At 40.0% G+C, this 26416-nt stretch overlaps 2 protein-coding genes across 2 annotated transcripts; one reads left to right on the plus strand and one right to left on the minus strand.

The window, feature by feature from the left end:
* The first annotated feature begins 2508 nt into the window (after positions 1-2508).
* LOC134847633 (ETS-like protein pointed) lies at positions 2509-6918 on the plus strand. Its single transcript, XM_063864783.1, has 6 exons — positions 2509-3513; positions 3602-3841; positions 4156-4509; positions 4767-4826; positions 5654-5746; positions 6230-6918. Exons 1-6 carry the CDS (start codon positions 2727-2729, stop codon positions 6844-6846), a joined length of 2151 nt encoding a protein of 716 aa, XP_063720853.1. The 5' UTR covers positions 2509-2726; the 3' UTR covers positions 6847-6918.
* Positions 6919-9309: 2391 nt separating this feature from the next.
* LOC134848437 (histone acetyltransferase KAT2B-like) lies at positions 9310-13382 on the minus strand. Its single transcript, XM_063865896.1, has 2 exons — positions 13019-13382; positions 9310-11504 (listed from the first exon to the last, which is right to left on the minus strand). The coding sequence occupies exons 1-2, from the start codon at positions 13366-13368 to the stop codon at positions 9449-9451; spliced, it is 2406 nt and encodes an 801-aa protein (XP_063721966.1). The 5' UTR covers positions 13369-13382; the 3' UTR covers positions 9310-9448.
* Between the last annotated feature and the right edge of the window lie 13034 nt (positions 13383-26416).

Raw genomic sequence — 26416 nt, forward strand, 5'->3', positions numbered from 1 at the left:
CAACTAAACATTACAGAATTTGTCAATTCTTTTCCAATCTTAACTATGCGCATGCCATAGCTTCCATATCTTTTGAAACTTCGAATGGTGTGCAGAAAAAATGATATCTTTAATAGCCTAGATGTGTCAAACAAATCAAAGACTTTTGCCGAATCGTATTGCAAAAAGAACGAAGCCACTCTATCAACCAAACAAAGCTGAAATGACTACTGTATTTGCTCAGCTAGACAGATCACTTTACCCGCGACTGATATTCTCATTTCCCGTTCAACAAATAGAGAACAGTCGTCTCAATCAATTCCACTATTTAAAGCTCATTTTCCCTTTTTGTCCACTTGGAAACCAAAACTAATCAGCATAAATGACGCTTTGATGGGTCCATTTAACCCACTGATGATAATTCGCTCGAAGCAGCGAGTCACTTAATATAGATGGATTTTATATGTAGAGTATTCAGTAAAAACTATTGAAAGAGGGATGGGGGAGTTGGAGAGATTGGAGGAATAATTAGTTTCCGGAGAGGGGAAATGCAATCCATCGTGGGTTTGAATAGGTAGTCCATCTAGCTGCAGTACACTTCCGACCTGTTATTGTAGCTCCATGGGAGCCACGAGACCAAAAAGAGCACCCCCTGCCCTGCCTCTGACCCTGGCACTCGGCAAATAGGAATGTATCCATCACTCAAAGACCAAAAAAACTTAAGCATTTACCAATCTAATATAAATGCCAATATAAAATAATGTCCAATCAGCAAAAATAAAAATGCGAAAAAAGAATATACTTAATCAGACAACAATTGAGTTCATGTGCTAGCAATTGATAGTTCCGAGCCCTCTCAAAATAACACTTCTGTGCCCATGGTAGTTTCGTGCGATACTGGTAATACGTCCAAAAGATCTCGGTTTTTTAAGTTTTGGAAGAATTGACCAAAAATGTTCTAGAAACGCAGTCAATCTCAGCCAAAAAAATCTCGAAAAAAATTCCCAAATGGGACATTCTTTGGGTGATTGAGGGTTCAACTCGCCTTTCTCTTTCCACTAGCAATCCTTCTTCATGACATTCAGGATCAAATCAATTATTAGGTGTTATATAGGAGATCAGGACATTCACCACCAAAAATGATTCAATAAGCCAAAACTTATAATAAACAAGGATAGACGGTAACTGTGCAAATAGCACAATGTTCCGACCATAGTCTTAAGAAACACAACATTTTTTTCAAATTAGAGTCGTTTGTTTTTGCGTGGTGTGATAGTAAGATCTGAATGAAAAAAAAAATAGAAAATAAACATATTCGATAGTCATGTCGAATAAGCTAATTGGAAAACAACTTCTGTAGAAAAATGACGAGAAAGAAACACAAAAAAAATCGTAAAATTTTATTCTTTTTGCAGAATTTTTTTCAATGTTTGATTCCTAAAATGGCGCAAAAATTTCAAAAACTAACTTTACTCGAGGAAAACTAAGGTTTCACGGCTTAAATTAGGCTCAAATAAGCTATTGTTAGCTGCAAACCTTATTTTGACAATCTTATTAGCTCGAAATTAGACCAAAAATCAAAAATTCAAACCGGTTTTTCTCGACACTGAGAAAAAATTTTCACATCTTTCAACTCTCGTTCGAATCACGACTGAAAGGGGGGCTTTAGTATGATATACAACTCGACGTTTTCCGATGACTATTTGTGGTTCCTTATTTATGGGGAAAACAAAAAAACTAAAACCTTCCCGAATACTAAGTTCCTCCACATTTTTCAAATGGTCGGAACAAAAAACAAATTCTAATGACGATCTAATGATGATTTATGTGACACAAAAGAAGCCCGGATGTTACTGGTTAAAAACATTTTATTACTATAACTATAATTATTATTTTATGTTGGATTGCGAACTAGATTGGATGTTTCAAGCCAAAAGTCAAGATTTTAAATTAACAAATACTCAACGTTTGCATACGAGTTATGAACAAAAAATCGGGATAAAAAGACTTGGTTTTTGGTGCAAGCGATGCAGACTGGAAGGGTAAGGTAGTTAATTGGAACATCGGAAGATCCAAATTGGTCTTGGGAATCTTCACAAGTGCGATGTAAAGCGAGGTGCATTTTCACACATTCAAGTTCAACAGTCAATTAGCTTATCAACCTCCATCTCCTAACTACTATTGTCAAAATAAAAGCATCCACGCGATCAGTGTGGGCCAACAATGGACAAATCAAGCGGCGAGCGCCGTGGGAGAAAAAAGGCCAGTTAAAGTATGTTCAATTAGCCAAATTATCCACCTATTCACTGGACAAATAAAAGCCTAACCGCTGAATAAACTGCCCAAAGATCGCCAATCTAACCTTATCAGCCTCAGCTATATCGCACGCAAATATCACAGACTGGGATAAGCGGAACAGGTAAACTCACTGCTGATTGGACCATAGTTCAGCCAATCAGATGGAGAGAAGAGGAGAGGGATGGAGGTTAAAACTGTGAAAAAAGTGTGACGGGTCAGTTATTGATTAAGTTGATTTGAACTATTGCCCAACAGTAGTAGTATTAGTAGTAGTATTTCTTGGCACTAAATCTCTCTTTTTTCAGTGTATCAATCTCAACACAGTCAGTCAGTCAGTCAGTCAGTGAATTGGACTATTTTTAAGGAAGGTTTAATCTCCTGTTCGGAAATCCTTCGTTTTGTTAGTTTTAACCCCTGTCTACACTAGCAGTTCCGAGTCTGTTTCCCACATGAATTCCGCCGCTCCTTCCGAACATTTATTCGAAACGACATTCATTCCCCCTCCTCACCCAACACTGAACTCTAACTCCCACCCACACCAGCAACAACACCACCAACAAGCCCTACAGCATCAACAGTCCCTATTGCCAGCACAAGGCCAGAACGGAAACAGGAACTTGGCCACCTCCGCCGCGACCGCACAACCAACACCACCTGAATTCGAGGTCACTCAAAATCCCCAGTTGCAACTGCCCCCCAACAGTTCCTGTAGTATATCGCCACCACAACAACAACACACTATACCACCACGACCTCATATTACACTACCCATATCGACCAGTAATTTCCATCTCAGCAACAACAACAATAACAATGTCGCCCGCGATATCACACCGCCCGCGACATCAGCTGCAATTCTTCATCATACCGAAAACAACTTCACCCAGCTGACCTCCCGCGACGAAGCACAAAGAGGTCAAATAGCACCGCTGACACTGCCCCCAATTTTGACGCGACAGACCCACAATTCTGGCATTTCTTCCGGATTCCCTACTCTGAATTTCCCCCTCGCTTTCCCTCAGGGACTGGAATTTCGGCACTCGGCATCTCCCTTAGACTCGAATCAAAACGGTTCTTATTTTGCCCAATACTCGTCGGGAGTTGCCACTTCGATCGCGACATCTTCAAGTGCGAATAATTCAGTTCAAAATTCAGAGATCAGCAGCAAGTTTGAACACACGGAGGGATTGTCTTTCACAGATTTGCATCAGATAAACCTTCAAAATTTAACTAACAGTTAGTACCTGTTTAATAAATTCGTCCGCAAATATTGAAAACTGGTAAGTAAGTCATACAAATTGCTAAATGTATGTTTCCTTTTCAGAGAATTCGAACCCTTTGAATCGATCATGTTCGAGGAAGAGATCCCACGGACAGACAGTTTCACAAGAGCAGGATCATTCAGCAGTCACTTTGAGCAGCCTGAGCAGACAAGAAGGAGTGAAGCAGGTAACTCCCCCCATGAACAGTCCCCCTACAGCAGCAGCAGCAGCTGTAGATGGGAACACATACATGGACGCATCCCAGATGGGCCACTACAGCTTGAACGACTTCATCAACTCCGGTAACAATTTGAAAAACTTCAGTTTCTCTAGTTATGATATATCCGACAAATTTAATTCATTGTTAGCTTAAAATCAACTTTACCTGTTGCCTTGTGCCTCGTTTCATAGTCAAATGAAACCCTCCAAGGAAAAATATAGTATTGATTTTTAGTATTAGTGCTTTTAAAATGTACCCTATTTCGTTCATAATTATGTTAACCATCAAGAATCTTCAATTAATCGGGAATAACACCGCCAGGAATAAGACATCACAAGGAATAAAAGTTAAAAAATTTTCCAAACACCGTTCAATACTAGCCCTCGTCTTTTTCAGCATCGGGAGCTCACAACGGCCTCTACCCTCCTCTTGTGCCCTGCAATCCTTCTCAGACATTGGAACTCAAATTAGGCTCCCCTCCCCCCTCCTCAAACCACTTTGCCCCCCACTTCACAACCAACAACACACCCCCAGAGAAAATATCTTCCTCTGGTGCTCCCATTATGAGTGAGGAAGAGAAGGCCTCCTCTTTCCTTCATAACTCCTTCGTGCCACAGTCTGGCTACTCAGTTCCCATCCCGGGTGGATTCGACAGTGAGTCCATGACCAACTGGATCCAGAACACCATATCCCAGACACACTTGCACCAACAACAAGTGTCTGCTGTGAAAAACGCAGCTGCAGTTGCAGGTACATTCCAAACAATACTATTCATTTGAGCCCGAAAGCTTGTCATATAATTTTCAGGAGGAAAACTTTCAATGTCTGGCGACAAAATTAATGAATAACTCTATTTTGGCCACTAAATTACAATTTTTTTTACTCTTAACGTGAATCTGGTTCCTGCTTCACCAGTGAAAGCTATATTTTGATTTTTCACACAGCATGACCTGTTATAGTAAACGCCACCATGATCTAAATAACAGTAGATATTGTTTTTGTTCCAGGATCCGCCTTGGGAGGGACAACATTCGAAGATGCCGAAATCGAACTTTACAAAAACTCAGGTAAAACTTGAACATCTTGAATTCATTTGAGTAATAACTATCGCGCAAATCTAAGAGAAGTCCTTCTTGCATACAAATCAGTTTTGTCTCAATTTTCAAAGGCTGGGAATTTAGTTGCCGAGCGAGTAACGTTCAATCTAGGACAAACAAAACTGTTCAAGAGACTGCTTAGCTCTAGATGAGGGGTTAGTCGAGGAGTGGGTGAGAAGGGGCTAGTTTATTAAGTGAATTGGCAACTGTTTGCTTTCGAATCCCGCAGCCCAACTTTTCCCAAAGCAATCCAATCTCATATATTACGGCTATTCATTAAATATCCTGCAATTTAACTACACTATATTTTCACTTCCATAGGAAGTGTAAATAACCATGTTTATTGAAATTATCACAAGCTGCTAAATTGATTTATATTGTGAAACAATCTAAGAAAGGGAAATAAAAGTGATTTAAGTCAGGAAAAAAATTTGACACCACCAAATAAAGGCTGTGATGGCTTGGAAAAAACATATCAGGCAATTTGAATGCGGATATTAAAATCGGGAAATCAAATATTCTTCTACAGAACCGATTAGAAACTGATCTTTTATGATATTACTAAACAGCGGCATTTTTCACTGAAAGTTCGAACTGAAAAAAAAAATAGTGAAAGATAATTGAATAACATCTCCAATAGATTCCTCCAATCTCAAAAAATCACTGCTTACAAAACAATCTATTTTAACTGAAATATATTACGACCAGTTGGAAAGAACAAAAAATTCTAAATATGAACAAGGGATATTTTTTGCGATCCCCGAAAAGATTCAAATGAGTGTTTGGTGTGATTTTAGGTATGCTCCTGCCTTCGAATGGACTTTTGGCCCAAAATCCGAACACAAGTCCAGCTCAATACAGATTATCACCTGCAGGATTATGCAACAAAGGTAAACAAGAGACCAATTTCACTCGAACTTCCCACATTAAGTACAAAACACATGAACTGCTCAATTCAGAGCCTCTTACATGATGGGCATATTAAATCAAGTGTGCTTAAATCATCGTCAAGTTCACTCGACTAGCTTGGAACCACGTTCGTAATTCGGATTACGGAGAAAAGAGTGAAAACAAAAGTTGAAGTGTGATCGTTAAGCGAGTGACTTCTAAGAGAAAAAGAGAACATAAAACAATAATTTTTGCATCAAAAAACAATTGATTTAAATTTCAAGTTTATACTCTGTCAATGTATTATCACCCAAAGCCACTAATAAAGGAAGTTATTTATGATAGTTGTAAAACACCTCAATTCCTGTCGCAACAATTCCAGTAGTTCTCACCAGGAAGCAATACAATTAATTATACATTTTGCAAAAGCTCAGACTTAGCCCCATTTAAATTCTAGATACTTTATTTATGCTAATTTGTTTCAGGTTCCGGGCAAATCCAACTGTGGCAATTTCTGCTTGAACTTCTTAGTGAGACTAAGAATTCCAGCTGCATTGCTTGGGAGGGGACTAATGGGGAGTTCAAAATTACAGACCCCGATGAGGTTGCAAGACGGTGGGGAGAACGGAAAAGCAAGCCCAACATGAACTACGACAAAATGTCACGGGCACTGCGTTACTACTATGACAAAAACATAATGACCAAAATACACGGAAAAAGATACGCATATAAATTTGACTTCAATGGTCTGGCGCAAGCTCAAGCAGCCGCTGCTGGAGATCCCGGATACCGCTACCCGGCCGAGATCCCATTTTTCAGCCCTGGTTCTACCGGTTACCACCAAGCCAGTCGGTTTTTCCACAGCCCCACTGCAGCTATGATAAATGGGTCGACCGGAGGTGTTGGCTTTGGAGCACATCCCGGGGCATGCTATTGGCCAGCAGCAACTGGACCAACTTCCAGCATGTATATTGCAGCTGCCACTGGAGCTCACCCGAACGGCAACGGAGCTCACGGAACACACGGAGCCTATTCTCCACATAGCGCAGTGGCAATGTCGGCATTTGCAAACTCGCAGTATTTCAACCCTTACTCTATGTAAACTGTATATTTAGATGATACTGATAATTGTGTACATGTACAAAACAAATTTAGATATAATATTATTTTCCAATGTTACTTGGGTTCTATTTTTGAATTTAATTTTTTTCTTAATTTTAAGCATATATTTTTTCCTATTTCTGAAATACCCAAAATCAAGAGAAAAATGTTCTCCCAAGAAGCAAAAAAATCATCAAGCAAAGCGTTTCGAAAATGTAGATAGATGATTTCCAGAAAAAATGCCTTAAAAAGAACACTGGAAGACACAAAATTCCTATACTGGCCTCCGGTTGAAGCTTTCATACCACTAAATGTGGTTATCTTCATGAACTTGCATCACACAGGCATACATCAACCCACTTTCGCTGTTATAAATCTCGAAATAGAAACCGTACAATCGTAATACAAAATGATCAACTAGTAATGGGGGGGGGGGGGGGCTTTTCTCTGTTACAAGCACTTATTACAATTACGGGTGGCGTATCTATTAACATTTTTGTCATAACAAAAACCCAATTTCAACCAAGTTAGCCGGTTGCTGTGCAAGAAGCACAAAGTTCCAAGTACTTTGTTTTTTCAAATGTGTTCGGTTTTTGTGTGTTGTGTGATGAGAGGAAAAACAAAATTTTAGAACTTAAGAAAATGAATCATAATCGACTTCAGTTAATGCATTGTTGATAAACACAATGAAAACAAAGAAACTTTTTTTCTTAAGAAGTTCAATTTCTGAGTGCATCGAACACAGGCTATTAAATTGCGAAAAAAAACAACAAAAATGGATTCGAAATACAACTTTACGCTCGCTTAAATAAATAAAGTAAGCAATCAAAATGATTCAATGATACTGTCGGCCAAGTTATATATTCCGACTTAATAACACTCTACAGTCCGATTAAATAACGATTTCTAACCGCAAGCGTAATTAACAATTTAAAAAAAACGTGCTGCATTTCATCGTGTTTACCTGTTGAAATGTCATTCCCAAATTAGTGACCAATGTCAAAATGCTTTTTATCCGGAAACAGAGGGCGTTTCACGCTAAAAATTTACCAGCTACTCAAAATACTCGCAGATTATTGTAAATTCAGATGTGCTTTGAAGCACAAATTTTTGTGGTATTTTTTTTCAACTAAAAAAAAGCAACCGGTTAGTTCCGTTTTGCTTTGTCAATTTTGGGTGATGCAACTGGCACATTTTAGTTGAAAAAATTTACAAAAAATTACCACAAAAAATTGTCTAGGTTCGAGTAAGACACAAAGCTCTTTCAGTCGACATTAGAGCTGCAATAGAGAAATCCTAAAACACATGCAAAGTATCGGGAAAAAAATGACATGAAATTTCCACTGCTGAGAGTAAAAGGCCTTGTTCAAACAAGGATGAGCAACAACAAATTTTGAAATTAAATCGGCATATTTTGCACCAAAACTGAAGCACACGAGCGTATTCCCCTTTTAGCTTAACAAAAACCGAAACAATCTTTTAATGTAAAACCGCATCAAAACGTGCCAGTTGCATCACCCAAAATTGACAAAGCAAAACGGAACTAACCGGTTGCTGTATAAGAATCACAAAAAATCATTTATGAAAAAATTTACAAAAAAACTCTTTCAAACTTGCGCCGGTTTTTGTGCGCGGTGTGATGAGGAAAGACAAGAGCATAAAACTTAAGTGAATCAATCAATATAGACTGCAGTTGTCTTCAAAAATGAATAAGTAACAATTTTTTTTTGAAGACTTCTTATGGAACATATACAGAAAAAGTAAATGCCAAATGAAGCATCGAGCAAAAAATGAAAAAAATTACTGTCGAAAAAACTGGTGTAAAAATTTTGTTTTAAGTCTGATTCAGTAAAGCGAGTGAGTTTGGAATGTAATTAAATAAATTTCAGTACGCAAGTTTTGCATGCGAAAAAATGGAAAATGTTGAGCCAGATTTTGTATAATTTCAAAAATTTCGCGAAATATACTAAGTTGGAAATATTTTCAAAAAGACTTCTTATTATTGTACTGTTGTATGAAATAGCTTTTTTCGTTTCACTCGATGAATAAAAAGCATAAAAAAGCATAAGAAATACATGATAATAATGTTCCAATGCAGCCTCCTAATTCAGAAGAGCCATTAAAAGGGTCACAAAAATAAGAACTTTCGTGCCACTAAAAAGCACTTTTATTTGCGCCTTAGGTTGGAAAAAAACTTCCATGGTACTATCACTTTCCGCTCCGCTTGTGTAAAAACTAAAACCCCCCAGTAGACAAGTTCCTCGCCCCTTTCAGTGGTTTGAACAAATTATGGCGTTTGATTTGTGTCATTACAGCTGATGACTTAAAACAGTTTATGGTGAGCATAGGCTTCAACTTCTGGTCAATATGAGCTATATTTTAGCCTGATAAACTTTAGAACGAAGTAGTATGTAAAGGTATAATATGAATATACACAGTTCTTTGTAAAATTGAATTGGGCACCTTTTAAATCCGAATGACCATTCAGATTTAAAAAACTCACGGCGTGAAAAAAAGAAAAGGCAATACAACTTTAAAAACAATAAGTTAATTTGACTGGAAGCTAACCTAAAGCAAAAACAAACAGATACAATCAAAAAGAATCAAGCACAAATTTCTCGTAATTTCTGGAAGAAATAATCTTCTAGAATATTTGCACATTTGTAGTACTCTGTTTCTATATCATTATAGACTCTACAATTATTGAAGATTCGTTGCATGTCTTCTACAAAAGCAGCTCTTTCCGTATAGTGTCCTTTTTTCTGTTTGTCTGTCATCAGTTTCAGATCCATCGGATGTTTGATTACCACGTAATAATCTGGCGCTTCTGTTTTGTCCACTGGTTTCTGAAACGGCCACGCAGACTGGTGAGTTTTAACTAACTTCAAAATTTCCTTCAACTTCTCCTGCAAACTTTCTTCTGCTTCCTGCTTTTGTTTGCTGGTCAATGCAGCCGCTTTCCTTCCCAATAACTCGGGATTTCTTGTTTCCATTTGTTCAATTCTTCTTTTCACAATTTCGATTTGTTGTCTTATTGCCGTAGAAAATTTTGTGTAGGTTATTTTTCGGTTTAGTTGACAACCCATCAAAGTGGCGCCTTCGTACTCTTTGATGTAGCCAGCGTAACTAGTTCTGGGCAGCTTGATATCCTGGGAGAACCCTTGCTTTTTAAAGTATCCCACTGCAAATTCATCAGCATAGGTCAAGAAGTGGTGAATTCCATGTTTAATGTGGTAGTCTTTCAAATGATTCATCAAATGTGTGCCATACCCTTTCACTTGCTCATTTGAACTGACAGCACAAAATACAATTTCAGAGAAGCCTTGTGCGGCAAAGGGTCTATAAGTCACGCCGCCATTAACATTACCTCCCTTTATAATCACCAACGATCGATGCTTTGGATCGAACACCAGACGTGTTATGTACTCTTTCGGCATTCTTGGCAACTGATGAGAAAACACAGTTTGCAGCTGAATTAACCAGTTCAAAACATTATCCGGAGGCACTTTCTCTAAAGTGTTTGAAATCATATGGAACTCAATTATGCCTTCTGATTCCTCCTTTTTTGCAGCCTCATCTCGCGTCATGAACAAACTCATTTCAGACGGTAAATGTTCGTTTTCTCGCTCAATATCTTGAATCACATCCTTCAATTCTTTATCCGGAATAGGACAAAATTTCTGAATTAATTCATCTTTTTTAACAACATCAGGTCCCATTTTATTTCCATTTTTACCTGAACTAATATTTCCATTGAGTGCCGTTGATTTTAGCACCGAAATATGCTTTTGCATTTGAGCTTTGTTCTCTTCGTAATCATCATAACAAGTGCGTTTGTAAGGTATTGCACAATCATCACCGCTCAAATTTCGTCCACTTGCAGTCGAAGCCGGGCTAGTTGCGTCACTGTCGTTTATCGGCGATTCTGGTTCGTCCACTTTCGGCAGCTCTGGTCCCACGACTGCTTTCGCATTGGCGTCAAAACTTTCCGACCAAATGGGGGCATCTGTACTGAATACTTCGTTTTGCAGAACCGCTAAAAACTTAGGTAGGTCTGTGAGAATAACTGTCTGTTTTTCAATAGGCAGCGTCTCTTTGTCAGTTCTAACTTTTTCCAGCAGCTGTCGCCTCATATTAATATAGACTAGTTTCATAAAATTATGTCCAAAAACACAAGTCAAGTCGTACTTAGTCAAACTGTCGCAAAATGTTGGAATATTACATAAACAGAACCATTTTCTATAAAAATTGCGGTAGGATTCGAATTCTTGGTCAGAATTCACAGATTCTCTGAACTTCAGAGGTGTGTCGAGCCTCCAGTGATTTAGACATTGGAGGAAAAATTGGGCCAAGTATCTCATAGTTGTGCTACTTTTTGGAATGTGGTCACTATACCTCAAGATGAGGAAATTCCTAACTGCAGTTTTTATTGGAGGGTTTTCAAAGGGCGGCTTGTGATCCAACTCTATCGTTTCTGAAAGTGATTGCAGCAATCCATTTTTGATAGTTTTTAGAACTGCGAAGTAAGAATGGCGACAATCGTCGTCCTGCTCCTCCGATACACATCTGGTCAAGTTGTCCAAATCCACACATCGTCGCATCAAACTATCCAACTGTTCCTTTTTCAACGACTTCAACTCAGGAACTGCATGACTCGATCTAAACAAAAGCAGCTTAACAAATCAGCAATTTATTTATTAAGACGTTTTATCCACGCGCGAAGGGAGCAACCTACGAGCTGTGCAGCTCTTTGCGGCGCACCATGTTGCGCTTCTGGCTTTTGTTCCCCAAATAAATACTGGCACAAATATATCCAATTTCCACATTCCAGACTGATACACAAGCTAACTAACATAGGCTACACCTTTTAGACTACATACTTTCTAATTCTTATCTTATTTTTAGTGTTCCGACCAGTGGAGGATGGGGAGGAACTTTGTATTCGGTTGTTTTATTTCTTTTTTTAGAAAAACAGACTATTTTTTTTATTTATAGTCTAAACTCGAGCAAATAAAGCAAGCAAGCAGGCTTACAGAAGCTTGTTCATGCTTAATTTAAGCCGTGAAAACTTAGTTTTATACAAGTAAACTTAATTTTTGGAGTTTTTAGCGTCATTTTGTGAATTAAAATTTTTTTGAATTTTTTTGTAATTCTTATACAAAGCCTGTTTTCCAATTTGCCTATTTTACTATGAATGCCGAATATTCCTAGGTTCTAGTTTTTTTTCAGTTCCTTAAATCACATCACGCAGACGAAAAGACACTAATTTGAAGAAAAAAAACTTAGACACTAAGGTATTTTTACACAGAGGCGAAGCTGCGCTCCGCAAACACTAGCGAGAACACGGCAAAAAGCAGCTCTTTAAAGTGCAATAAGATAAATTTGAATCAAGCCTCGAATTACTAAAAATTCGACCCTGTGGCCTACAGGTTATGAGCCACACGCACTAACCACTAAGCCATGGACGCTTAACTTATCACCAACAGTAGACGCAAAGCAGAGAACAGATGCTATAAAATTTCTAATGTCACCGATAATGATTATAGCAAAACTGAACACTTTTTTTAGCAAGTTAGGCTGGAAAAAAAAGAAGGTTCGTACTTATACACTACGCTTGAAGTTTGCTAGTGTAATAATACTATGGTCGGAACATTCTGAGATTCTTGTACAGTGAGACAAAGAAAGAGATTCTTGTACAGTAACCGACCATCCTGGTCGCTATCCCTTAAATGCATACTATTTCAATAAAACACAAAGCTATTCTTACGCTATGATTGCGTATAGAACTCTAGCTGCAAAACTTATATGTCAGGATTGTCTTGGGTTTAAAATTTTAAATAAATCACTCAGAAACGAACTTTCCCATATACCGAAAACTTTCATTAAAAGCAGTTGAATCTATAAAAAAAGGCAAATTTTATCAACAAATTATACAAAATGCTCCCAAAATTTTCAGCTAGATACTGCTCAGCTTTATAGCATAGCGACAAAGAGACGAAACAAACTATCTCCAGCGATAAGTGACATCCAATATTAATTTAGTACAGAGAATATGGTCAGGTCCCAGCTTCCTCGGCATGAAACTGGCGTTGTTATTTTATAACAACGGCAGTTTCGGCATAACACATTGTTATTTTATTTGGACACTAGATAACATTCATAAAAGAAGTAACCTTTTGTGCTCGCAGTTTGAGCAGAACGCCATCTCTGGGCTCTCATAAAAGTCATAGGCTGCATTATTCTGTTTGCTACGGTACCCTTCGCATTCCATTTCACAAGGGCACGAACCACTTCCTCCACCGCTACACTTCATGAATCGGGAAACAACTGCCAATTTATCCACTGTGTTCAAAGCGTACAGATTGAGTTTGAACTCGTGGATGATGTTGACGCTATATCCGAACCATAGTTCACTGTGTTTGATTTTAGCTATTTGTTCCTTCAGGTTGATTACATCTTCAATTTGGGACTTCACTTCCGATTTGCATTTAGAGGTATCCATGCTTTGTCCCATGGATTTCATAACCTAACCTTAAAACGACTGAAGATAGATCAGATAAAATTGAGAAAATAAGAACTACGAAATAATTACATGAAACAAATTTTCACTAATTAACCGCAAATCACACTTGGATGGTGTCCGGCAGATAACACGACAGCTGCCGGAGAGTGACCGTGGCCGAGTCAGTAAAATGCGCGGCTCCTGGGTTCGAACCCCACTTAGGTCCCTCAAGACGACAACGTAATCAACAATTTTTTTAGACTGATGTTTGGTAAGGCTGTCTTACCGCTGGAAAAGTATCCTTGATATGTCTATTATATACACATGATACTTGGTTTTAGCATTAAATTTAAAAACACGCCCATCAGTTTCGAAAACATGAATGAAAATATGTACGAATGACATCATGAGAGATCGAACAACCAGTGGCGTTTTTAAGTGGCCTTTTTAAAAAAATGAACCACTGGATCAATTGAGCAATATCCCCCACTTCCGTAATGAGCAATTGAGCTAACTCCCCCAATTTTTTTTTGCAAATTTTTGTTTGGACGACCATTGCCTCTCATCGAGGAAAGTGAGTTACAAGAGAATCAACATTAAAACCAAAAATTTGATAAGTTAGAGAAACTAGGTAAGATAGTGGTTTCAGTGACCCAAAATAGCTACAAACTAAAGGAAAAAAGCAACGTACTAAAAACTTGCGGAGATTAAAGTTAAAATTTACAACTAACGCAGATAAAAAATTATAAAACAAAGTTCCTTGGTTGTATTGGACACTTACGTCAAATCTAAAATAACTGAAAGAGTAGGGTTGTTCCAGGCGGTTCCCAAGCTTATCACCCCGTGTTTTGTAACCCCCTTTTTCTTAACCCCCTCTCATATAACCCCTAAATCAGATAACCCCACTACAATTTAATCCCTTTTTAAAACCAATTGTTAGAATCAAAGTGAAAGTTACTTGAAAAGGATTCGGAACCATATCGTCGGTAAGCATCAAAGCTTTAATTGCGAAAAATTTTGCGAACCAAAATGAGTTAACACGCACGCTGCTAAATGCGTTTTAGATTTGAACAGAAATGACCTTGCCGATAGTCTAGACTTTGATATGAACTTGAAAACGAATCCGACCGACATGATTCAAATTGGTGCATATACAAAACAGTCCAAAACCATTTGAATTTCTTAACCTTGATCTTTTGGCGCCGACAGAATTGATCTACGCTTTGAAAACTCAAACATGGGCTTAATTAAGATCAAAGAGCCAAACTTGGAAGAAATTTTCGGATGACAACCAAAGGCCTCATGGTGTAATGGTTAAAGCGTTAGTCTCAAAATCTAGAGTTCAAAGGATCGAATCCCTGGCGGCACAAAATTTTTTCCAATTTTCCCAAAAAAGTTGAATTTCGGGTAAATATGATAACGGGTATATCAAGGGTACAATAAATGGGTTAACCTTACAGGGTTGGGCGGAGGGAAAAGAAAAGTCAACACCTTGTATGTATTTATTATTTTGCCGGTTTCAAATCGACTCTAGCTCAATTTTGAAAAATCAAGGAAAATAATTAAACTTGGAAAAATTTTTATTGCTTGGCAATATAGATTAAATAGCAAATATTTAGCTCAAGTTCGCCATAGCGCGAAAGAAATGCAAATCAGTTTTTTCTTCGTAAACATGCATAATATTCTGCACTTTTTCGTTGAGCACCCGGTATTTTTTCTTTTTTGTAAATTGGTGCCCACTCGAGGCGTTATAGAAATTAAGTTTTTGGACGGACGCGTCTTTTTGCAAATTTGCAATCACTTTCCATATACTGGGATGCGATCCACTGAAGTATGACTGTATGCCATAATGCCAGCCCTCTACAGCATTTGCTGTTCTGGCCAAACCCGATGATGCCGCATCCCTTTGATTCCATAACGAAGGGGGGAATAGGGCTTTTATATATGCATATATGCAAGCAGGGGCTATTCCTGAAAGACTAACGTGTATGGAGTAAAGTTGATAAAACATTTTCGGTGTGACTTTAAAAGTTCCATCAGCCAACCAAAAGTTGGATGTTTCAAGCACACGTAGCATTTCAGGGTCACCGAATAAAATAATCCTCTCGTGATCATTTTGCCCACTGTCAAATCTTATAAAATTTTTGAAAAGTTCGGGTATTTCGAAACTTCTGTTTGCTGGGGAGACTGGTAATACTTCTTCTCGTTGCTTGCGCGCTCGTTGTGCGGTGCGAACTAAATTTTCTTTGGATGGTAGGGCTAGTTGAGTGGCAATGTTGTCTGTAATTGGCTGAATGGCGGTTGCGACTGCGACGGTTGGGGTGTTACTATCGCTTAGCTCCTTGATGTTTTTCAAAACTAGTCGAGCATCAGGTTTGCCCGTGGAAATATCGTGATTATGTTGACCCCTCGTTTCAATAAAATTTTCTCCTTCCGTAATTGCTGTTGCGCGGCATTTATGGGTTTGGTACTTTGAGCAGTTCCAATTTGTTGTTGTCTTGTTTTTTCGTTTAAGGTAATACTCGTGGCCTGATACCACTAGCATTTGTTTATCTTTCGAAGATAAAGTAAAATGGAATGACGCTTCAAACATTATATCTGATCTGATAGAGTGGTATAACAATGGTTAAAGAAATAGGCAGCATGATTTTTTATGAAACTCACAAACGTCTTTTGTTGCCTTCAATTAGCACCATGTAGGTTATCTGTTTTAAACGCGTGAGTGAGGGATTATTTCTCTAACTAATCGAAATGCAATTACTTTTGAGATGCTAGAGGCATCAAGTGAATTAAGACTAGCTTTTCAGGCCTCAATTAGTAAGCTTAATTGGACTACTCCTGTACTTTTAAAAAGGACTTAATTTGAAACAAATTATCGTCATTAAAAGGGGGTTAAATTGTTGTGGGGTTATCATGTTACGGGGTTATGATATAGGGGGTGTAAACAGAGGGGGTTAAATATCGTAGGGTTAAAGAGTGGGACACCGTTCCAGGCACAATTCTCGGGTTGATTCTGGCCATACTTCTTTTTCAAGCGATACTACATGATCTTTCAATCGGGACTTTGCTAAAGTTAGTTACAAATTCAAAATTGGTTGATTTTTGGACGCCACTAGTTCCGAATAAAAATAAATTATCAATTTTGTTCGAAAGGTATCAATCAGGAATTAAAGGATGCTACACTTTAGAGGTAACCGATATAACTATGCTCGGGAGTCGCCTAAATAACCGAATTCAGATTCAGAGAAAGGTTTATTTATACTCCGGAAATATATTTAGCCGCTCTATCGAATCCATGCTAAAAATATGCGGTCCGAGGAAAACGAATCAAACAAAATCAGACGCCATCTCTCAGAAGTGACAAACTCAATAGCAAGACCGTGATAAGATCGGGAAGATACGACTCGATCAACTTGCTGAGCTATCCTTATCAACTGTGGATTCGGTTAGGAAGAACACAAACACTGCTAGGTTACAATGTTCCATCAACGGTTAGGCGCGAATGGTCATGGCTGTGTATGTCAAACTTATGTTACTTCCAAACTTTAATTTTATATTGTTTGTTTGGATGTTGAGTGGTTTTAGAATACGATCATCAAGTAGTATTCTCAAAGCTTTAATTGTGTGTACTCTGTTGATGGTAGCAGAACTCTAACGATCAACTATTTTGGGCCTACGAGAACTCTATCACAACATTTTCTTCGTTTTTGGGACCACCAGCATTCATCAGTGAAGCCAAAAAACTTTGCTGAATTTCGACGTGATTTGGAGCATTGATCTAGATTGACAACGGTCAAGCCTGAATTGCAGGCAGAAACGGTTGTGTACCGTGTCGGCAATAGAGAATAAAAAAGATTTTCGGAGAAAGTTTAACAGGTGCCGTAGACGGCATAAGCAACTTTATGAGTTTTTTTTGCAAAATTTACGAAGATGGCATGAGGGACTCTTATGACAAATATGTGGACTTCAAAAACTGAAAACGCAAAGTGGAGAGAGTATTCAAGACTTCATCGCCGACTAGTACAATCTCTATCACAAATGCAAAAAACGCCAGACGGGAAATTCCGGACAGAGATGTGTTTTGAGCTTCTACAGGCAACCCTACTGGAGGAACGGGAAGTTCAAATATTTTAAATGGACGTAGACTACAAAAAAGGCAGAGAAACTAAAGATCTAGCTCTTCAAAGGAAAGCCGCTTGAAGGAAGTCCCAGGAAAACCATTTATGAGCAGCACAAATGAAAAATTTTTAACAGAAGATGTGAAGTCAGTCCTGATTGCCAAAGGTTGGCACAAACCCAGAAAACCCAGGTCTCCGAATAATGAAGACAGTCAGAAAAATAATTTGGAAGCAAAAACCCGCTAGACAGAGATAGCAATGTGCTAAAATGTTTCTAATGCAAGTGTGACCATGAAAAACCATGTAACTGCCCGTGAGTCTATCATTTAGTTGATGCTTCTCCGACCAAGAGAAAGAAAGGCGACTAACCTCTACTTGCGGGTAGATGAACATCAACCATAAAGAACTGGGACTATTCATGCATACAAACACGCTCGATGTTAGTTTCAATACAGATGACATATGCTTAGTAACGAAGACTTTGAGCGAGCTCTGTTTGGCAGCAGAAACAACATCAGAACATTGATAGATTGCGCGTGTCCTACTACGGTAACCGGAGTTAACTGGCTGAAGCGGCTGATTGCTGGTTTACTAACAGAACAGCGAAATCGAGATATTGCATCACCATCAAATAGAATATACAAGTTCGCTGGTGGAGAAAGACGTGCCAACCGGAGTTAACTGGCTGAAGCGGCTGATTGCTGGTTTACCAACAGAACAGCGAAATCGAGTTATTGTATCACCATGAAATAGAATATACAAGTTCGCTGGTGGAGAAAGACGTGCTAACCGGAGTTAACTGGCTGAAGCGGCTGATTCCTGGTTTACCAACAGAACAGCGAAATCGAGTTATTGTATCACCATCAAATAGAATATACAAGTTCGCTGGTGGAGAAAGACGTGCTAAACGGAGTTAACTGGCTGAAGCGGCTGATTGCTGGTTTACCAACAGAACAGCGAAATCGAGTTATTGTATCACCATAAAATAGAATATACAAGTTCGCTGGTTGAGAAAGACGTGCTAACCGGAGTTAACTGATTGAAGCGGCTGATTACTGGTTTACCAACAGAACAGCGAAATCGAGTTATTGAATCACCATGAAACAGAATATACAAGTTCGCTGGTGGAGAAAGACGTGCTAACCGGAGTTAACTGGCTGAAGCGGCTGATTGCTGGTTTACCTACAGAACAGCAAAATCGAGTTATTGTATCACCATCAAATAGAATATACAAGTTCGCTGGTGGAGAAAGACGTGCTAACCGGAGTTAACTGACTGAAGCGGCTGATTGCTGGTTTACCAACAGAACAGCGAAATCGAGTTTTGTATCAGCATCAAATAGAATATACAAGTTCGCTGGTGGAGAAAGACGTGCTAACAGGAGTTAACTGGCTGAAGCGGCTGATTGCTGGTTTACCAACAGAACAGCGAAATCGAGTTATTGTACCACCATGAAATAGAATATACAAGTTCGCTCGTGGAGAAAGACGTGCTAACCGGAGTTAACTGGCTGAAGCGGCTGATTGCTGGTTTACCAACAGAACAGCGAAATCGAGTTATTGTATCAGCATCAAATAGAATATACAAGTTCGCTGGTGGGGAAAGACGTGCTAACCGGAGTTAACTGGCTGAAGCGGCTGATTGCTGGTTTACCAACAGAACACCGAAATCGAGTTATTGTATCACCATCAAATAGAATATACAAGTTCGCTGGTGGAGAAAGACGTGCTAAACGGAGTTAACTGGCTGAAGCGGCTGATTGCTGGTTTACCAACAGAACAGCGAAATCGAGTTATTGTATCACCATGAAATAGAATATACAAGTTCGCTGGTGGAGAAAGACGTGCTAACCGGAGTTAACTGGCTGAAGCGGCTGATTGCTGGTTTACCAACAGAACAGCAAAATCGAGTTATTGTATCACCATGAAATAGAATATACAAGTTCGCTGGTGGAGAAAGACGTGCTAACCGGAGTTAACTGGCTGAAGCGACTGATTGCTGGTTTACCAACAGAACTGCGAAATCGAGTTATTGTATCAGCATCAAATAGAATATACAAGTTCGCTGGTGGAGAAAGACGTGCTAACCGGAGTTAACTGGCTGAAGCGGCTGATTGCTGGTTTACCAACAGAACACCGAAATCGAGTTATTGTATCACCATCAAATAGAATATACAAGTTCGCTGGTGGAGAAAGACGTGCTAAACGGGGTTAACTGGCTGAAGCGGCTGATTGCTGGTTTACCAACAGAACAGCGAAATCGAGTTATTGTATCACCATGAAATAGAATATACAAGTTCGCTGGTGGAGAAAGACGTGCTAACCGGAATTAACTGGCTGAAGCGGCTGACTGCTGGTTTACCAACAGAACACCGAAATCGAGTTATTGTATCACCATCAAATAGAATATACAAGTTCGCTGGTGGAGAAAGACGTGCTAAACGGAGTTAACTGGCTGAAGCGACTGATTGCTGGTTTACTAACAGAACAGCGAAATCGAATTATTGTATCACCATGAACTAGAATATACAAGTTCGCTGGAGGAGAAAGACGTGCTAACCGGAATTATTTGGCTGAAGCGACTGATTGCCAAATATACAAGTTCGCTGGTGGAGAAATCGAGTTATTGTATCAGCATCAAATAGAATATACAAGTTCGCTGGTGAAGAAAGACGTGCTATCCGGAGTTAACTGGCTGAAGCGGCTGATTGCTGGTTTACCAACAGAACACCGAAATCGAGTTATTGTATCATCATGAAATAGAATATACAAGTTCGCTGGTGGAGAAAGACGTGCTAACCGGAATTAACTGGCTGAAGCGGCTGATTGCTGGTTTACCAACAGAACAGCGAAATCGAGTTATTGTATCACCATGAACTAGAATATACAAGTTCGCTGGTGGAGAAATCGAGTTATTGTATCAGCATCAAATAGAATATACAAGTTCGCTGGTGAAGAAAGACGTGCTATCCGGAGTTAACTGGCTGAAGCGGCTGATCGCTGGTTTACCAACAGAACAGCGAAATCGAGTTATTGTATCACCATGAAATAGAATATACAAGTTCGCTGGTGGAGAAAGACGTGCTAACCGGAATTAACTGGCTGAAGCGACTGACTGCTGGTTTACCAACAGAACACCGAAATCGAGTTATTGTATCACCATCAAATAGAATATACAAGTTCGCTGGTGGAGAAAGACGTGCTAAACGGAGTTAACTGGCTGAAGCGGCTGATTGCTGGTTTACCAACAGAACAGCGAAATCGAAATATTGTATCACCATGAACTAGAATAAACAAGTTCGCTGGTGGAGAAAGACGTGCTAACCGGAATTAACTGGCTGAAGCGGCTGATTGCTGGTTTACCAACAGAACACCGAAATCGAGTTATTGTATCATCATGAAATAGAATATACAAGTTCGCTGGTGGAGAAAGACGTGCTAACCGGAATTAACTGGCTGAAGCGGCTGATTGCTGGTTTACCAACAGAACAGCGAAATCGAGTTATTGTATCACCATGAACTAGAATATACAAGTTCGCTGGTGGAGAAAGACGTGCTAACCGGAGTTAACTGGCTGAAGCGGCTGATTGCTGGTTTACCAACAGAACACCGAAATCGAGTTATTGTATCACCATCAAATAGAATATACAAGTTCGCTGGTGGAGAAAGACGTGCTAAACGGAGTTAACTGGCTGAAGCAGCTGATTGCTGGTTTACCAACAGAACAGCGAAATCGAGTTATTGTATCACCATGAAATAGAATATACAAGTTCGTTGGTGGAGAAAGACGTGCTAACCGGAGTTAACTGGCTGAAGCGGCTGATTGCTGGTTTACCAACAGAACAGCAAAATCGAGTTATTGTATCACCATGAAAAAGAATATACAAGTTCGCTGGTGGAGAAAGACGTGCTAACCGGAGTTAACTGGCTGAAGCGACTGATTGCTGGTTTACCAACAGAACTGCGAAATCGAGTTATTATATCAGCATCAAATAGAATATACAAGTTCGCTGGTGGAGAAAGACGTGCTAACCGGAGTTAACTGGCTGAAGCGGCTGATTGCTGGTTTACCAACAGAACACCGAAATCGAGTTATTGTATCACCATCAAATAGAATATACAAGTTCGCTGGTGGAGAAAGACGTGCTAAACGGAGTTAACTGGCTGAAGCGGCTGATTGCTGGTTTACCAACAGAACAGCGAAATCGAGTTATTGTATCACCATGAAATAGAATATACAAGTTCGCTGGTGGAGAAAGACGTGCTAACCGGAATTAACTGGCTGAAGCGGCTGATTGCTGGTTTACCAACAGAACAGCGAAATCGAGTTATTGTATCACCATGAAATAGAATATACAAGTTCGCTGGTGGAGAAAGACGTGCTAACCGGAGTTAACTGGCTGAAGCGGCTGATTGCTGGTTTACCAACAGAACAGCGAAATCGAGTTATTGTATCAGCATCAAATAGAATATACAAGTTCGCTGGTGGAGAAAGACGTGCTAACCGGAGTTAACTGGCTGAAGCGACTGATTGCTGGTTTACCTACAGAACAGCAAAATCGAGTAATTGTATCACCATCAAATAGACTATACAAGTTCGCTGGTGGAGAAAGACGTGCTAACCGGAGTTAACTGGCTGAAGCGGCTGATTGCTGGTTTACCAACAGAACAGCGAAATCGAGTTTTGTATCAGCATCAAATAGAATATACAAGTTCGCTGGTGGAGAAAGACGTGCTAACCGGAGTTAACTGGCTGAAGCGGCTGATTGCTGGTTTACCAACAGAACAGCGAAATCGAGTTATTGTATCACCATGAAATAGAATATACAAGTTCGCTGGTGGAGAAAGACGTGCTAACCGGACTTAACTGGCTGAAGCGGCTGATTGCTGGTTTACCAACAGAACAGCGGATTCGAGTTATTGTATCAGCATCAAATAGAATATACAAGTTCGCTGGTGGAGAAAGACGTGCTAACCGGAGTTAACTGGCTGAAGCGACTGATTGCTGGTTTACCAACAGAACAGCGAAATCGAGTTATTGTATCACCATGAAATAGAATATACAAGTTCGCTGGTGGAGAAAGAAGTGCTAAACGGAGTTAACTGGCTGAAGCGGCTGATTGCTGGTTTACCAACAGAACAGCGAAATCGAGTTATTGTATCACCATGAACTAGAATATACAAGTTCGCTGGTGGAGAAAGACGTGCTAACCGGAGTTAACAGGCTACAGCGGCTGATTGCTGGTTTACCAACAGAACAGCGAAATCGAGTTATGGATCACCATGAACTAGAATATACAAGTTCGCTGGTGGAGAAAGACGTGCTAACCGGAGTTAACTGGCTGAAGCGGCTGATTGCTGGTTTACCAACAGAACAGCGGATTCGAGTTATTGTATCAGCATCAAATAGAATATACAAGTTCGCTGGTGGAGAAAGACGTGCTAACCGGAGTTAACTGGCTGAAGCGACTGATTGCTGGTTTACCAACAGAACAGCGAAATCGAGTTATTGTATCACCATGAAATAGAATATACAAGTTCGCTGGTGGAGAAAGAAGTGCTAAACGGAGTTAACTGGCTGAAGCGGCTGATTGATGGTTTACCAACAGAACAGCGAAATCGAGTTATTGTATCACCATGAACTAGAATAAACAAGTTCGCTGGTGGAGAAAGACGTGCTAACCGGAGTTAACATGCTACAGCGGCTGATTGCTGGTTTACCAACAGAACAGCGAAATCGAGTTATGGATCACCATGAACTAGAATATACAAGTTCGCTGGTGGAGAAAGACGTGCTAACCGGAGTTAACTGGCTACAGCGGCTGATTGCTGGTTTACCAACAGAACAGCGAAATCGAGTTATTGTATCACCATGAACTAGAATATACAAGTTCGCTGGTGGAGAAAGACGTGCTAACCGGAGTTAACTGGCTACAGCGGCTGATTGCTGGTTTACCAACAGAACAGCGAAATCGAGTTATTGTATCACCATGAAATAGAATATACAAGTTCGCTGGTGGAGAAAGACGTGCTAACCGGAGTTAACTGGCTGAAGCGGCTGATTGCTGGTTTACCAACAGAACACCGAAATCGAGTTATTGTATCACCATCAAATAGAATATACAAGTTCGCTGGTGGAGAAAGACGTGCTAACCGGAGTTAACTGGCTACAGCAGCTGATTGCTGGTTTATCAACAGAACAGCGAAATCGAGTTATTGTATCACCATGAAATAGAATATACAAGTTCGCTGGTGGAGAAAGACGTGCTAACCGGAGTTAACTGGCTGAAGCGGCTGATTGCTGGTTTACCAACAGAACAGCAAAATCGAGTTATTGTATCACCATGAAATAGAATATACAAGTTCGCTGGTGGAGAAAGACGTGCTAACCGGAGTTAACTGGCTGAAGCGGCTGATTGCTGGTTTACCAACAGAACACCGAAATCGAGTTATTGTATCACCATCAAATAGAATATACAAGTTCGCTGGTGGAGAAAGACGTGCTAACCGGAGTTAACTGGCTACAGCAGCTGATTGCTGGTTTATCAACAGAACAGCGAAATCGAGTTATTGTATCACCATGAAATAGAATATACAAGTTCGCTGGTGGAGAAAGACGTGCTAACCGGAGTTAACTGGCTACAGCGGCTGATTGCTGGTTTACCAACAGAACAGCGAAATCGAGTTATTGTATCACCATGAACTAGAATATACAAGTTCGCTGGTGGAGAAAGACGTGCTAACCGGAGTTAACTGGCTACAGCGGCTGATTGCTGGTTTACCAACAGAACAGCGAAATCGAGTTATTGTATCACCATGAAATAGAATATACAAGTTCGCTGGTGGAGAAAGACGTGCTAACCGGAGTTAACTGGCTGAAGCGGCTGATTGTTGGTTTACCTACAGAACAGCAAAATCGAGTTATCGTATCACCAACAAATAGAATATACAAGTTCGCTGGTGGAGAAAGACGTGCTAACCAGAGTTAACTGGCTGAAGCGGCTGATTGCTCGTTTACCATCAGAACAGCGAAATCGAGTTTTGTATCAGCATCAAATAGAATATACAAGTTCGCTGGTGGAGAAAGACGTGCTAATCGGGGTTAACTGGCTGGAGCGGCTGATTGCTGGTTTACCAACAGAACAGCGAAATCGAGTTATTGTAACACCATGAAATAGAATACACAAGTTCGCTGGTGGAGAAAGACGTGCTAACCGGAGTTAACTGGCTGAAGCAGCTGATTGCTGGTTTACCAACAGAACAGCGAAATCGAGTTATTGTATCAGCATCAAATAGAATATACAAGTTCGCTGGTGGAGAAAGACGTGCTATCCGGAGTTAACTGGCTGAAGCGGCTGATTGCTGGTTTACCAACAGAACAGCGAAATCGAGTTATTGTATCACCATGAAATAGAATATACAAGTTCGCTGGTGGAGAAAGACGTGCTAACCGGAGTTAACTGGCTGAAGCGGCTGATTGCTGGTTTACCAACAGAACAGCGAAATCAAGTTATTGTATCACCATGAACTATAATATACAAGATCGCTGGTGGAGAAAGACGTGCTAACCGGAGTTAACTGGCTACAGCGGCTGATTGCTGGTTTACCAACAGAACAGCGAAATCGAGTTATTGTATCACCATGAAACAGAATATACAAGTTCGCTGGTGGAGAAAGACGTGCTAACCGGAGTTAACTGGCTGAAGCGGCTGATTGCTGGTTTACCAACAGAACAGCGAAATCGAGTTATTGTATCAGCATCAAATAGAATATACAAGTTCGCTGGTGGAGAAAGACGTGCTAATCGGGGTTAACTGGCTGGAGCGGCTGATTGCTGGTTTACCAACAGAACAGCGAAATCGAGTTATTGTAACACCATGAAATAGAATACACAAGTTCGCTGGTGGAGAAAGACGTGCTAACCGGAGTTAACTGGCTGAAGCAGCTGATTGCTGGTTTACCAACAGAACAGCGAAATCGAGTTATTGTATCAGCATCAAATAGAATATACAAGTTCGCTGGTGAAGAAAGACGTGCTATCCGGAGTTAACTGGCTGAAGCGGCTGATCGCTGGTTTACCAACAGAACAGCGAAATCGAGTTATTGTATCACCATGAAATAGAATATACAAGTTCGCTGGTGGAGAAAGACGTGCTAACCGGAGTTAACTGGCTGAAGCGGCTGATTGCTGGTTTACCAACAGAAAAGCGAAATCGAGTTATTGTATCACCATGAACTATAATATACATGTTCGCTGGTGGAGAAAGACGTGCTAACCGGAGTTAACTGGCTACAGCGGCTGATTGCTGGTTTACCAACAGAACAGCGAAATCGAGTTATTGTATCACCATGAACTAGAATATACAAGTTCGCTGGTGGAGAAAGACGTGCTAACCGGAGTTAACTGGCTGAAGCGGCTGATTGCTCGTTTACCATCAGAACAGCGAAATCGAGTTTTGTATCAGCATCAAATAGAATATACAAGTTCGCTGGTGGAGAAAGACGTGCTAATCGGGGTTAACTGGCTGGAGCGGCTGATTGCTGGTTTACCAACAGAACAGCGAAATCGAGTTATAGTAACACCATGAAATAGAATACACAAGTTCGCTGGTGCAGAAAGACGTGCTATCCGGAGTTAACTGGCTGAAGCAGCTGATTGCTGGTTTACCAACAGAACAGCGAAATCGAGTTATTGTATCACCATGAAATAGAATATACAAGTTCGCTGGTGGAGAAAGACGTGCTAACCGGAGTTAACTGGCTGAAGCGGCTGATTGCTGGTTTACCAACAGAACAGCGAAATCGAGTTATTGTATCACCATGAACTATAATATACAAGATCGCTGGTGGAGAAAGACGTGCTAACCGGAGTTAACTGGCTACAGCGGCTGATTGCTGGTTTACCAACAGAACAGCGAAATCGAGTTATTGTATCACCATGAAACAGAATAT

This window comes from Symsagittifera roscoffensis, chromosome 6, assembly GCF_963678635.1.
Source record: "Symsagittifera roscoffensis chromosome 6, txSymRosc1.1, whole genome shotgun sequence".
Lineage (NCBI taxonomy): Eukaryota > Metazoa > Xenacoelomorpha > Acoela > Convolutidae > Symsagittifera > Symsagittifera roscoffensis.